This window comes from Aquarana catesbeiana, unplaced genomic scaffold (genome assembly GCF_042186555.1).
Source record: "Aquarana catesbeiana isolate 2022-GZ unplaced genomic scaffold, ASM4218655v1 unanchor225, whole genome shotgun sequence".
In the NCBI taxonomy this organism is placed as follows: domain Eukaryota; kingdom Metazoa; phylum Chordata; class Amphibia; order Anura; family Ranidae; genus Aquarana; species Aquarana catesbeiana.
Genome location: NW_027362652.1, coordinates 656,748 through 672,641, shown reverse-complemented (window position 1 = coordinate 672,641; position 15,894 = coordinate 656,748). Strand labels below are relative to the sequence as shown.

General features: G+C 43.2%; 1 protein-coding gene across 1 annotated transcript in view; it reads right to left on the bottom strand.

The window, feature by feature from the left end:
* The window catches only part of LOC141121571 (uncharacterized), a 166,091-nt gene that overhangs the window by 142,882 nt on the left and 7,315 nt on the right, over positions 1-15,894 (bottom strand). Inside the window, exon 6 of the mRNA XM_073611206.1 lies at positions 15,303-15,447. Within this exon, the coding sequence (XP_073467307.1) occupies positions 15,303-15,447 (145 nt within the window). The remainder of the gene's footprint in view (positions 1-15,302; positions 15,448-15,894) is intronic.

Sequence of the window (15,894 nt, the reverse complement as noted above, 5' to 3'; positions counted from 1 at the left end):
CAAAATTATTATTATATAGGATTTCTATAGCGCCAACAGTTTGCGCAGCGCTTAACAAAATTAAATCAAAGTCCACACATTTGTGTCCCCACCAGAGCCTCCCCTGCACATTTGTGCCCCCATCAGATCCCCCTAAAACTTGTGTCCCCATCAGAGCCCCCACACTTGTGTCCAACAACAGAGTCCCCTCTGCACACTTGTGTCCCCATCAGAATCCCCTCTGCACACTTGTGTCCAATCAGAGCCCCCACACACAGTTTTGCCCCCATCAGAGCCCCCCCTGCACTTCTGTCCCCACCAGATCCCCCTCCCCTCAGCACATTCCTTTCCACATGAGTCTCCCCACACCGCCTTCTGTCTTCCCTGTAGATCAGAGTCCATTACCGCTGTACTGCTCTTCTGAATGGCTGGCATTGGAGCAGACCTACTGCACTTCCCAGGTCCCACTCTGCTGTTACACAGGCACGCTGTACATGAAATTACAGCGATAAAGGACACTGAATTTAACTGCGGGGTGGGAGTCGGGAGGTGCAGCAGGTCTCCACTGAAATAATTTGGACTTTGTCAGGTTACTCTAGTTGCGGGACTTGCTATGCTTAGCCCCTTAATGCCTGAGAATGCAGAGCAAGCCCACAACTCGAACAGAGTCTGTCCCTGCAGTGAGTCTGATGACTGTAGCTGCAGGCCGGAAAAAAACATCCTAGTGGGCCGGATGTGGCCTGTGGGCCATACTTTGGATGCCCCTTATTTAGAGTGTTAGCACAGCTGAGTGATTCCATCTAGCTCACATTACCCTTTTAACTGCCAGATCGGTTTTTGCTTTTAATTTATTTAATTTTCTTTGCACGCATGTTTAAATGAGAATTTTGGGCCCAAAGTTTAGTTAAAACCCCCAAACACATATTTTCGGAAAGCAGTGGCCCTGGAGAATAAAATGGTGGTAAGTGTTAAGATGTTCCTTGTACACAAATCTCACCTTAACATCCGGGTTTATTTTCTACTTTTCCCTCATTTTCTAAGTTGTGATCTTTTCTACAATACTTTGTTGTAATAATGTAACACGTTGTGTATCGTATTGTTCACAAATTAGTAACTACTCCGGCTCCACATTCCAGACAAGTCATTTTCCTGAGGATTTGGATTTCTACATTTACTATTTCCTGATTTTTTGACTGCAAAGCTGTTTTCAAAGAATAATTAAAATAAAAAATGTATTGACTGAAAAAATAAAAATGATGTGTGCCGATACCATGATGAGAAACTTTGGAATCTAAAAATTGCTCATAGGTGATGCTTTAAAAGCCTTTACAGGTCATCAGTTTAGAATTAACCAAGAATGATGGCCCAGAGTGCAGAGGTCAGGAGTATATGTCAGGTGTTCAATCTGAACCTGGGACCTCTGCATTGTCTGGCTGTGGCTCTTCTCATCTTATTCCTTTGACTACCTTACTTTGTATCTTGTTTCTGGTGAACCTTGAACTCTTTTCTCCTCCCATGAACTTAAGCTATATCTCTGCACTTCCTGTTTGCCAGATTATCATGCTCTCTCCAGCTGATATCTTGCTCAATTGCATACCTGCTGCTGTCCTTATCTTTGCTACTGTACTATCAACCCTTGGCTTGTTCATCTACAAACAACCACCTTACTTTGTATCTTGTTTTCTGGTGACCACCTTAGGTTGTATCTTGTTTCTGGTGAACCTTGAACTCTTTGCTCCTCCCATGAACTTCTAATTTAAGCCATGTCTCAGCACTTCCTGTTTGCCAGATTATTGTGCTATCTCCAGCCAAAATCTTGCTCCTTTGCATACCTGCTGCTATCCTCATCTTCGCTACCATACAATCAACCCCTGACAACGCTTCCGCCTGATCCCATTCAGCTACCTCTCATTTTTGACCTTTTAGCTTGTTCATCTACAACACTTCTGCCTGATCCCATCCAGCTACTAATCATTACAGACCTTTTCGTTGTTCATCCACTACACTTCTTGTTTCCTATCTGCTTCATCTGCTACCTGACCCCCTGCTTGCTCTTTTCCTGCTGGAGCAACCCCGTTGGCCATTTCCTGGCATTAGTACACAGTGAAACCCATCTCCACCATCAGGTGCTCTGGTGGAGCCTGGCCTCAAGTGAGCCCCTGTCATCCGCTAGGGGGATCTGCAGATCTTCTTGTGTATTCCTACAGCTGACTACTGCGTGAGCCTTTCTACTGCTACAGCAACTGGCCCCTGAGCTGGATTCCAGACCATGACAGTATGTCAAATACAGCCCAGTGTACAGAGTGCAGTGGTCAGAAACATGTCAGATACAGCCAACTATACAAAGCGCAGTGGTCAAGAGCATGTCATATACAGCCCAGGATACAGAGTGTAGTGGTCAGAAGTATATCAAATACATCCCAGCATACAGAATCAAGTGGTCAGGAGTATATTGTATACAACCCACCATGCAGAGAGCAGTGGTCAGGAGGATATCTGTCCCATACCTGGTCAGTGAGCCTGACGTGAAGAGGAAGGCCTCTCATACAGCTCCAACTCAGGGGTTCCGGGTAGTGAGACAGCAGCCACAGGAGGTATGAGTGCCTGTGATCAGTCCAGTAGTCTGTGTGGTGGCAGCAGAACAGGCTGGTGGCAGATGAGCTGGCACGGAGCTTGACTGGTGGTAGACTGTGGATAAGCGAGGCACCAAGTCGGGAAACTAAGACATAGTCAGAAATCCAAGCCGAGGTTGGTACCACAACCAAGCAGCAGACATAACAGGCAGAGGTGATCCAAGAAAGGTGTCAAATGTAGCGGGTCATGAACAAGGTTAGCAGACTTTCAAGAACTAGGAACACAGTCAGGAACCAGAGCTGAATCTCAGCACTGAGGCCAGGCAGGCTCTCAGTTTAAAAAGGCTGCTGGGTGCCATGATCTGTGGATGTATGCGTGCATGTGCCTGCCCATCACCCACGCTTGCCTACTAGTCCTTGGCCATCTGGTTCTTCTGTGCTCATGATCCTGCACATGTGCATAGGAATGAGCAACTGCTGCATGGAAATTAGTATCTGCTAAACGAAATCCCTGACAACAGCTCAGTTTACAGAGTGCAGTAGTCAGGATTATGTTTAGGGTTGCCACCTGGACGGGTTTCTCCCGGACAGTCCGGTTTTTGAATGACGCAATGATGCACCACAATATGCTGCAATAAAAGTGCACTGACAGACCACAATATACTGCAGTAAAACTACACTGACGCACCACAATATACTGCAGTAAAAGTGCACTGACACACTACAATATACTGCAGTAAAAGTGCACTGACACACTACAATATACTGCAGTAAAAGTGCACTGACGCACCATAATATACTGCAGTAAAAGTGCACTGATGCACCATAATATACTGCAGTAAAACTACACTGACGCACTACAATATACTGCAGTAAAAGTGCACTGACCCACCACAATATACTGCAGTAAAACTACACTGACGCACCACAATATACTGCAGTAAAAGTGCACTGATACACTACAATATACTGCAGTAAAACTACACTGACACACTAGAATATACTGCAGTAAAAGTGTACTGATGCACTACAATATACTGCAGTAAAACTGACCTGACACACATACATAGATATATATTGCATGGACGCACTAAACCGACACTACAGTAAAACCGCACAGACGCTGCACTATCACTGTATTCACACTACACTGATACTTTACACTTAAAATAGAATCCGAATAGCACACTATAGCACAAGAACTCGCTAGTAGAAATTCAACAGAGCCCTGTTCTATCTCTCTCCATTCCAATATCACACTGCAAATGGCTCTTCTGGGAAGGAACCTTTTATAGTGTGGGGTCTATGAGCAATGAGCCACGATTGGGCACAGTCATCATTACTTTTTCCAATGATGGCTCTCACAGTGCTCTCTGCCCTGATTGGGAAAAGCATTCATTGCTTCAGCCAATCAGGTTCTTAGAATGCACTGTGCAGCGTGCAGTGCATTTTGAGACGTTCTGCAGGCCAAACAAAGGTTGAACGCCCTGCCAATTCGTGTGTTCGCTGAACTTTTGCTTGGCTCAAACCATCGCCCAAACACTAGTGGTCACATGATTGGGGGTAAAAAACAATAGAAAACGTGCTGGCAGGTATATAGACAGAAAAAAGCTTGTGATTGGGGGAATAATACTACATAATAAAAGGTAATCAAACACAGACTTTTAGGTTTTGAGGCATATCAAGAAGGTCAGTGATTGTTTAGGATTGCCGCGGCTCGTTTAAGGGATTTGGGCTTTAGAACCACTAATACTGCATTTTCTGACAAGATGGTGCTAATTCCCATGACACCTCAAGAGTTCTCTACTAAAATTGCATGGTGCAAAGTCTGGTGCAGCCCTACATAGAAACCAATCAGCTTCCAGGTTTTATTGTCAAAGCTTAATTGAACAAGCTGAAGTTAGAACCTAGTTGGCTACCATGCACAGCTGCACCAGATTTAGTAAATCTCCCCTTGTGTGCCATCTAATGGCCAAATGTGGTATTTTCAGATTTAAATCAATGGTGGGTTTAACGTTGGTTATCATACACTCACCGACCAGTTTATTAGGTACACCTTGCTAGTCCCGGGTTGGACCCCTTTTGCCTTCATTCTTCGTGGCATAGATGCAACAAGGTGTTGGAAACATTCCTTAGAGATTTTGGTCCATAGTGACATGATAGCATCAAACAGTTGCTGCAGATTTGTCGGCTGCACATCCATGATGCAAAATTCCCGTTCCACCAAATCCCAAAGGTGCTCTATTGGATTGAGATCTCGTGATTGTGGAGGCCATTGGAGTACAATGAGCTCATTGTCATGTTCAAGAAACCAGTGGTGAGATGATTGGAACTTTGTGACATGGTGCATTATCCTGCTGGAAGGAGCCATCAGAAGATGGGGACACTGTAGTCATAAAGGGATGGACATGGTCAGCAACAATACTTAGGTAGGCCGTGGTGTTTAACCTCCCTGGCAGCATCATTATGTCTGATTTTTGAATGTCAAAGCGGTACATTGTTTTGCATGGAAATTTGTTGTTTTATATTGTAGGCCTGTAATCCTTAGGAATAACTCACTTAAATCTGTCCAAACCAGTCTAGTGGACATCCCGGGTATGATAAAGTTTGAAACACAAAATCATAAGTTATAATATACCGGTAATAAATAATTATAACAAATAATACATTTTATTCAATATTGTAATCAAATCAAAAACACTAGAATTTGTCCAAACAAGGGTGCAATATTACTAGTCACTGTAATACTAGACACTGCATATTGGTTTAGTAAACATCCTGGGTATAATACATTTTTAAACATGGCACTGCACAAGTCCGACGTCACAATCAGGACACCTGGTTTGCTTTTTGATTTTCTTTCCGCTGTACTTTCGCTTCGAGCAACAAACCACGCACATCCTTGCAGGTGCTGACTTGGTTGGTGGGATGTAGTCCATGAAGTGAGGACCAGTCAGGCGTTCTGGGTTGACAACGCCAACTGCACGATGTCCAGCTCTATTCACAGCCATTAATGGTATTTGGTGTTTCACAAAGATCTGTTTGGCAACTTTCCAAATGAAGTCAGAATGAATCACAGGCTTGTCACACTTTTTTTTTTAGCAAAATGTAGGCATTCCACAAGCATTGCTCAAGAAGATGCCTGAAAATCTTCTTGTAGTACTTCTTTTGCTGTTTCTTCCTTGCTGGGCAGAATATCATTGCTTTCCCATGGTGTTATTGCAGTCTATCACTACTTGTGGCGTCATCATTTCTTTCCCACCTTTTGTGCGTACCATAACAGTGGAGGTATAATGAACTGTACTCATTGGCACACATCTTTCTCGTCACGCCATCGCAGTGCCCTCATTTTGCCTTTCTGCCAGACAACCATTTCTCCAGTCTTCAGCTTCTTATTGCCAAACATCGGTGACATGTCGTGCCGGTAAGCCTTAACGGTTCCATAAGCATCTGTTTTGTTTTGCAGAAGAAACTCATAAAGTTCGGGAGACGTATAAAAGTTGTGATTGTTACGCAATAGCCCTGATTTAGCAATGGCTCAGTGAGTGAAAGAACGTAAGATGTTGCCATTCCATAGTTGCTGTATTTTGGATTGAATTTTGTTCCTTTCCCAGTGTATATGACTGAATTCCAAATGTAGCCAGTTGACGATTCGCATAGCATGAAGGATTTTATGCCAAAACGATGCAATGTATTGTACCCAGCTAAGCCTTCCCTTGTAGGCCATTAGATTTTCATCTATGCTAATATCTCTTTCTGGCATATAGCTCAGTTGGAAATCCCTTTGGAATCATTTGAGATACTTCCCAAATTTTCTTTAGCTTTGGTGCAGAATGAGTAATTTCATCAAATTCTTCGTTGTTTTCAAAGTGTAAATATTTCATGATTTTACGTAGGGGGTTCTTTACTGTTATGCCCCGTACACACAGTCGGATTTTCCGACGGAAAATGTGTGATAGGACCTTGTTGTCGGAAATTCCGACCGTGTGTAGGCTCCATCACACATTTTCCATCGGATTTTCCGACACACAAAGTTTGAGAGCAGGATATAAAATTTTCCGACAAATCCGTTGTCGAATTTCCGATCGTGTGTACACAAATCCGACGCACAAAGTGCCACGCATGCTCAGAATAAATAAAGAGAGGAAAGCTATTGGCTACTGCCCCGTTTATAGTCCCGACGTACGTGTTTTACGTCACCGCGTTCAAAATGATCGGATTTTCTGACAACTTTGTGTGACCGTGTGTATGCAAGACAAGTTTGAGCCAACATCCGTCGGAAAAAATCCTAGGATTTTGTTGTCGGAACGTCCGATCAATGTCCGACCGAGTGTACGCGGCCTAAGAGCGGAAAGGATGTGGCATTCCCATCCACAGGTATGTACAATGTTATACTGACATATAATCACACACATAGGTTGGTCTTGATGGACTTGTGTCTTTTTTCAACCTCACCTACTATGTAACTATGATCAGGGAAAAATCTGTACTCTGACATGTCCATGCCAAACATTGGAGTGGCAAGTAATTTATTAGTTGTCCAATACCACTTCTGCAGGGGTTTCCCCACCACTCCCTGAAGTATTATTAGGCCCAGAAATTTCCAAAATGTCATCTTTGGTCACTGGTTCCCACTTTCTGCTTCTTGGAAACTTCCGACACGTAGTAGCTAATTGTTGCTCTTGGCACCGGTTTGTCTCAGTAACTATTTTTTCAATAACCTCATCGGTCATAACAGTTGTAAGTATGCCAAGGGGAAGTTGTCTTCAAATGTCTACTTTTATACCAGATGCTCCAGTAAATGGCTGCGTGATCCGTAGCATAGTCAATAGAGCACCAAGTTCACACATCACTGAGCTCCAGTCGCAGAATCGTTGCTTTCATCACTTTCAGTGTCTGGTGACATATTTCCCCACTAATCACTCAATTCTGCAAGTGATTCTCATTCACTATCGCTGTTTTCTACTTGGTCTAAAACCGCTTTTGACATACAGGGATGCTTTTTGGATGCCATGGACATTCTCAAGTTTCCAGGCAGAAAGAATAGTAAAACTGCAGGCAGGGCACTGGACAAAGCACTAGGGACAAAACTGATATCAAATGATTTCATATAGTAATGTAATCCTAAGATTTTAATGTAATATGGGAATATATTCTTTCATTCCAGTTGATATAACATTGCAGTATTTTTGTCACTACACAACAACCCTTTCATTCCTCAGTGTTTCATCCAACACCACCACTTACATTTTTATCATACACATATACACTTAATAAGACATATACAATAAGGATTCCTTTATTTTGATAGTATTAAATTAATACTACGACAATACCTCTACAAAACAGATATACATGTATAATGGGCATTGGTAATTGACTCTGACCATTAACTGCTAACTTAGAATTTAATTAGTATTTTCTAAATTTATGATACCATGATATGTTTGGGAATTTGCTGCAGGTGCGGAGCCCCCACCCACACGTACCCTCTAGTGTGACTCCTTGCAAACTATACAGAGTGGAGTATTATCCCTCTTTGGAGTGGGAGTGGCCAAGGGACACATGGGATCATCTGAATGATTTTAAAAGGAACTCTGGCTAGGAGATTTCACCATTTACACCCTTCATTGGTAGTTATGCCTTATGTTTTTTAACTATTAACTACTTGTTGACACGTGAAATGTTAAAATATAGTTTTCTAAACAGCATACCTATTCCTGAGGAAGACCGTGACCATGTAGGTCGAAACGCGTCAGGTAATTTATACGACAGATCTTCTAATATGCGATGCTGTGTATATTCCTGTGTTTGCATTTTTTTTATATTTGGAATGATACAATATGAGCTCTGGTGAGGGGATATGATAACTGTTATGTGTACATGCCTATGCTAACTGTCCAATAAAGGATCTTATTTTAACTTATTCATTTTTGTTATTACTAACCTTGCTGCCAACCCCATCCCCCCCCCCCCCCCCCCCCGGGGAACCTTCCCCATATTGTATTAATTTGGGGTGTGCAGCACCAATATCCCTCATATCATGTGTCTTTCCTATGCTACAGATTATAATGTATTGTGTGTGTTATGTTTTGTACTTTTTGAATTTGCCGCCAGTTCCGCCCCCATGCTCACAGGGAACAGAACCCGGAACACAGAGCATTGGTGGGAGGATCTGGCCTGGGGACACAGCGGGAGTACATTGTGGGATCCTAAGGACAAGGAAAGTACCTGTACGTGGATACTGCGATGCAATCCCGAGTGTGGCTCGGGGTTATCGCTATTGGTACTGAAAATGAACTCCCGAGCCACACTCGGGAATACCGCCCGGGAGGTTAAACGATGCTCAGTTGGTACTAAGGGGTCCAGAGTGTGCCAAGAAAATATCCCCCACACCATTACACCACCACCCGCTTGAACCATTGATACAAGGCAGGATGGATCCATGCTTTCATGTTTATGCCAAATTCTGACCCCACCATCTGAATGTCGCAGATGAAGTTGAGACTCATCAGACCAGGCAACGTTTTTCCAATCTTCTATTGTCCAATTTTGGTGTGCGAATTGTCGCCTCAGTTTCCTGTTCTTAGCTGACAGGAGTGGCACCCGGTGTGGTCTTCTGCTGCTGTAGCCCATCTGCTTCAAGGTTTGATGTGTTGTGCATTCAGAGATGGTATTCTGCATACCTTGGTTGTAACGAGTGTTTATCTGAGTTACTGTTGCTTTTCTGGAACCAGTCTTCCCATTCTCTTCTGACCTCAACAAGGCATTTTCCTCCACACAACTGCCGGTCCCTGGATAGTTTCTCTTTTTCGGACCATTCTCTGTAAACCCGAGAAATGGTTGTGCGTGAAAATCCCTGCAGATCAGCCGTTTTTGAAATTCTCAGACCAGCCCATCTGTCACCAACAACCCTGCCATGTTCAAAGTCACTTAAATCCTCTTTCTTCCCCATTCTGATGCTCGGTTTGAATTTCAGCCATTGGTATTCACCACGTCTAGATGCCTAAATGCATTGAGTGGCTGCCATGTGATTGGCTTTTTAGCAAATTGTGTTACCAAGCAATTGAACAGGTGTCCCTAATAAAAGTGGCCGGTGAGTGTATATCCTTCAATGTCTACTGTACTCCTTAGTCCATGAGTGTGATCTCAGTTATTAGTGAAACCATCTCTGACAAAGGAAACTATGAGATCTCTAAATAGAAAATTTGTTATTATTATTATACAGGATTTACATAGCGCTGACAGTTTACGCATCGCTTTACAAAATTAGGGAAGACAGTACAATTACAATACAATTCAATACAGGGGGTATCAGAGGGTCCTGCTCGTTAGAGCTTACAATCTAGGAGGGGGAGGGTCAAGTTATACAAAGGGTAATAGCTGTGGGGGATGAGCTAATGGAGAAAATAGTGCAGTTGTTAGATGGAGGCAGGATAGGCTTCTCTGAAGAGGAAAGTTTTCAGGGATCGCCTAAAGGTGGATAAATTTGGAGACAGTCTGACAGATTGGGGTAGCGAATTCCTGGGGATGGGCGAGGCTCGGGAGAAGTCCTGGAGGCGGATATGGGAGGAGGTGATGAGGGAGCTAGAGAGCAGGAGGTCTTGGGAGGAACGAAGAGGGTTAGTAGGCTGGTGTTTTGAGACTAGGCTAGTGATGTAGCTGGGGGCAGAGTTGTGGATGGCTTTGTAACTTATTGTTAGTATTTTTAATTTGATTCGTTGGGCGAGTGGCAGCCAATGGAGGGATTGGCAGAGAGGGGTAGTTGACACTTAGCGGTTTGTAAGGTGGATGAGTCTGGCAGCAGCATTCATGATGGACTGAAGGGAGGATAGTCTATTTAAAGGTAAGCCAATGAGGAGGGAGTTGCAGTAGTCGAGGCGAGAAATAACCAGGGAGTGAATCAGGAGCTTTGTGGTTTCATTGGTTAGAAAGGGACGTAGTTTAGAGATGTTGCGGAGGTTGAGGCGGCAAGCTTTGGAAAGTGATTGGATGTGGGGCCGAAAGGAGAATTAATTAATACAGTGATTTCCTATGATCATCAGCTCCCTCTAGTGGCCATAATGTGGTATTTTTCTTGAAATACCCAAATAAGTAAAAAAAATAGCGCAATATAGCATTATGGCCACTAGATGGAGCCGATGATCATAGGAAATCACTGTATGAAATAAAATAGTGTTAACATTTGTCACAACTGGAAGAATGCTTGTCACATGTGTTCATCTAATTTTTTTTAAAATAGACCTCTGTTTGTGAAAGCTTACACAACAAAATGTATTCAGCCAATGAAAGGTAATGACTCCATTTTTATTGTTCTCCTGCTATCAATGGCCAACACGGTACAACACTTCATCCATGTCTTTGGTGATCTCTGATCTCCTTATGAACTGTTTGTTACATGATGAAGATCAGCCATGGAGTATATCTGAGGTGTATATCAGGGAGTGCTTCTTCCCCACATGAGAGCTGTGATGTCCAGCAATATTCATATAGAAGACATTTCCCGCACTCAAGGCACTAATACACCTCGAGGGTTATGTGGGATCCCTGATGTACAGGAGGACAGGACTTCAGTGAGGAACAATTCCCTCACTCAGGACAGAAAAATGGCTTCTTCCCCTGTGTGCAAGCTTTCATGTCTATAAAGACTAAACTTCTGTGAAAAACATTTCCCACACATAGAACAGGAATACGGCTTCTCCCCCGTGTGCAATTTCTGATGTGTGTAAAGATTGGCCTTCTGTGAAAAACATTTCCCGCACTCAGGACAGGAATACGGCTTTTCCCCCGTATGTGACCTCTGATGTCTGACAAGTTGTGACATTTTTATAAAACATTTCCCGCACTCAGAACAGAAATTCAGATTCCCTCCCCTGTGCAATCTCTGATGAGTATGAAGATTGGATTTATCTGAAAAACATTTCCCACACTCAGGACAGGAATACAACTGTTCCCTCATGTGAGACCTCTGATGTGTGAAAAGTTGGGATTTTTGGACAAAACATTTTCCGCACTCTGGGCAGGAATACCATTTATCTCCCGTGTGCAATCTCTGATGAGTATGAAGATTGGATTTATCTGAAAAACATTTCCCGCACTCAGGACAGGAAAACGGCTTTTCCCCCGTGTGAGACCTCTGATGTGTGACAAGATCCGATTTTTGTACAAAACATTTTCCGCACTCGGAACAAGAATGAGACTTTTGACGCATGTGAGACCTTTGATGTATGACAAGACTGGACTTCTTTAAAAAACATTTCCCGCACTCAGGACAATGCTGTTTTTCCACTGTGTGAGATCTTTCATGTCTATTAAGTTTGGATCGAAAATGGAAGCCCTTCCCGCACTCAGTACAGGAAAACCTCTTCTCTGTTGGAAGGACGGCACCGCCCCTCACAGTCTGAGGTTCCTCAGGATAAGAGGAATACGATGGTCCATCTACACTGTGTGGTGCCGGATGGACATTTGAGGTAGTCGGGTTTTCTCCTGGACTATACTGTGTGATGTCCTCATCTTCTACTTTACAGTCTGGAGACAAAGTGAGACAATCCTCTGAGGTTTTCCTCATCTCCCGTCCATCTACTAAAATAGAAATAAAAGGATTATTACTAGACATGAGCTGATTGGTTCCCCTAAACCAGGACTCCGCCCACATCAGACAGCTTTGTCTCTGAGGATCTTACAATTCCACCCTCAAGGTAACTAGTAAATGGGTCCTCTGATCTCCTACCAGTTCATTTCTTTATTCATCGACCTTAGCCAGTTTTGTATCACGGTCATGTGATCGTTTAAGTTCTTTTAGGGTTTTTATTTAATGCGTGCAAAGAGAGATCACACAAATACTTATACGTATAACATTTATTAAAAGTAATGACAGGTAAAGGTAAAGAAAATATAACAAGAATACTTAACTAAAGATGCTGTTTTGCCATGGAGTCCCCCTGCTTTCCATACATCATGGCCAGATGATCAGAGCGGATGCTTGCGTAATGCACGATGCAGCTCTGGATATGGGACTAAAATCTTACCAGTTTTGGCCTTGGTAATATAGAACTTGAATGTAAGGCAATAGCCAATCGAAGAGAAAAAAGTGGGTTGGGCCACATTCTGCTTACAATCACACATTCCTTTAGTGTAAGGTAAAGCCATGCTTATGTCCTTATATGGGCTCCTTAACCAAGATTTGGAGGCTTAGAATTCATTAGGGAGCCACATTCTTAATAAGGAAATATAAATTATACAGTTTCCCCATCAGTCAGAGAGTGAGAAAACAACAAGAACTGTCCTTTATCCCCTTCCCGCCGACCGAACGCACATATGCGTACTCGGCTTTCCGGGGTTATACCGGGATGATGCCCGCAGCTGCAGGCATCATCCCGGTACCGTTGTTTTCAGCGGGCGATCGGCTACCCGAGTATAACAACCGATGCGGCTAAAAGCCGCTCGGTTGTTATACCGGAGGAGCGGGAGGGGACATCCCCCCCCTCCCGCCGCTGTTACCGGGCCTCCCGTGCGATCGGGAGGCCCGGTGTCCGTTCGGGAATCTCCGGCAGCTGGGGGCGGGCTGGAACGAAGCTGTGAGCGGCTTCGTTCCAGCCTTCTAATTGTAAACGCGGAAGCGACGTCATGACGTCACTTCCCGTTTACTCGGCTGCCAATGGCGCCGAATTTAAAAAAGTATACAGTATTCAGAATCGCCGTTTTCGGCGATCTGAATACTTTGAAGTGTAAAGGAGGGATGGGGGGTCTTTTAGACCCCCCATCCCTCCATAAAGAGTACCTGTCACCACCTATTACTGTCACAAGGGATGTTTACATTGCTTGTGACAGCAATAAAAGTAAAAAAAAAAAAAAAAAAATTTTAAACACAATTTATAAAAGTACAAAAATAAATAAAATAAATAAATAAATAAAAAAAAAAAATTTTTAAAGCGCCCCCGTCCCTGCGAGCTCGCGCAGCGAAGAAAACGCATACGGAAGTCGCGCCCGCATATGTAAACGGTGTTCAAACCACACATGTGAGGTATCGCCGCGATCATCAGAGCGAGAGCAATAATTCTAGCCCTAGACCTCCTCTGTAGCTCAAACCTGGTAACCGTAAAAAATTTTTAAAGCGTCGCCTATGGAAATTCATAGGTACCGTAGTTCGTCGCCATTCCACGAGTGCGTGCAATTATAAAGGGTGACATGTTTAGTATCTATTTACTCGGCGTAACATCATCTTTCACATTATACAAAAAAATTGGGGTAACTTTACTGTTTGGATTTTTTAAAATTCATGAAAGTGTCACTTTTCCAAAAATTTGCGTTTAAAACACCGCTGCACAAATACCGTGTGATAAAAAATATTGCAACAATCGCCATTTTATTCTCTAGACTCTCTTCTAAAAAAATATATATAATGTTTGGGGGTTCTAAGTAATTTTCTAGCAAAAAATACGGATTTTAACTTGTAAACACCAAATTTCAAAAATAGGCTTAGTCATGAAAGGGATACAGAAGTGACAAAGATGAAGGGATTATAGGACGAGTGTCCCCACCATCTCTATCACTCATTGCCATCTTCCTAACACAAGAAGTACTTCACTTCCTTATTTAGTCCATGATTTAGTTGTGAATAACAGCGGGGCTGAGCCCCACCAGAGGTCAGAGAGTGAGGATGAGGGGAGAACAACCAAGATGAAGACTGGACTGATCTTGAAGGCCACCATCATCGGAGAGAAGTCAGGACTATGTAATGTACAACATATTGTAATAGGTACAACAGTTAGGACTATAAAGTATCAGAATTACTGTATGTACTGTACAACAGAGTATATAGTGCAGGATTATGTAATGTACAATATAAATTATATAGTGTAAGGGTCAGGACTCATAATATTGGTATTCAGTAATCAGTGGAAGCTTAAAGTATAACTAAAAGGCAAAACTTTTAGTTTTTGATAGAGGGAAGATATATTAGAACACCTGTCAGGTTTTTTTATATTTGCCTGTGTCCCTGTTAAGATTCCCCCTCTCTTATTTATCTTGTTTACCATGATCATTGAAAGTGAAAGTTCTCCACAGAAAAGAAATAGAGGGGAAATCTTCCAATGGGGACAGTAGTTCTGGTGACCTGGGGGTCCCCAAGAATATCCCTTAAATTGCAGGGGTTTCCTCTCACTTCCTGTTTGGCTATGGGACAGGAAATGAAGGGAAATCTCCGCAATGGGACACGGATGGCAACAAAAAAATCTTTTGCAAAAAAAAAGTTTTGCCCATAGTTTACTTTAAATGTTTACTTGAGACATGTTGCAGAGGTCCCACGCCGCTGCGTCCCATCTCCTGAGACTGCACTCAGTAACTTGGGTCTGAGACTATACAGACATATCCCTCCATCCGGAACAGCCAGCAGACAACAGAGCAAGTAACCCTGGGAGAATTGTTCTGTCAGAGATCTTACTAGACCCGGGATATGGGGCAGAAGACCCAAGCTACATGTTCCAGCTTCCTAGGTCAAACAATGCCTATGGTGAAAACCAACATTTTTCTGCCAGCTGAACCCCAGAATCTACATAAATCCAGACTAGATACATAAATTGTGTCTGCATCACAGAGAAGGAAGATTATCAGAGAGGAATACAGGATGGGGAACACAGCTCAGGAAAGTGACCAGGGTATTACAGGCTGATATCACCCAGTCCTTGCCCTACTCTGGACCAATCAGTGAGCAGTATGGGTGGAGGAATGTATTTAGTGTTAATGACCCACCTGTGCTGATCTCTGTAGGAGTGTCCTCCTCTATAAATGTCCCCGTTATTCCATCCTCCTCCATAGACTGCTGATCATCCCTCACATACGTCTTTTCTTCTTCTTCTGCTTTAACCTCAACTTTAAAATCTCTCAGGTTTCCACTCTAAAAATAATACAAAATGACATCAATTGTAACTGTGATATTAACTCTTCTACTGCTGGGCTGTGTGTTGTCCGAGAAAGACCTGTTCATCAACCAGTTTCAGAGCGAGAAAGGATATGTACTGCTGTGCCTTCTGGGAATGACAGTCTGTTGAGATGAACTATGGCTGATGGTAGATGTCCTTTCTGCACAGTAATGTGGAGGGGTTCCCAGGGTGCCTAGGAAGAGAAGGCAGGACAAAGAGGAGACAAAGACAACTGAGAGCCCAGATAGAGAAGCAGTGGCTGTAGGCATAGGTTATGGAGTGTGCTGCAGAATGAGGAAAGAAGCAGTGGCTGGCTGCTTCTAGAGAGGAAGGTCACTGAACACAGGTATAGGGCTCCAGGCTGCACACCTGTCTGTGTGGATTGAACTGCTACTGGAAGACCAGCTTTCTGATCCGTATAC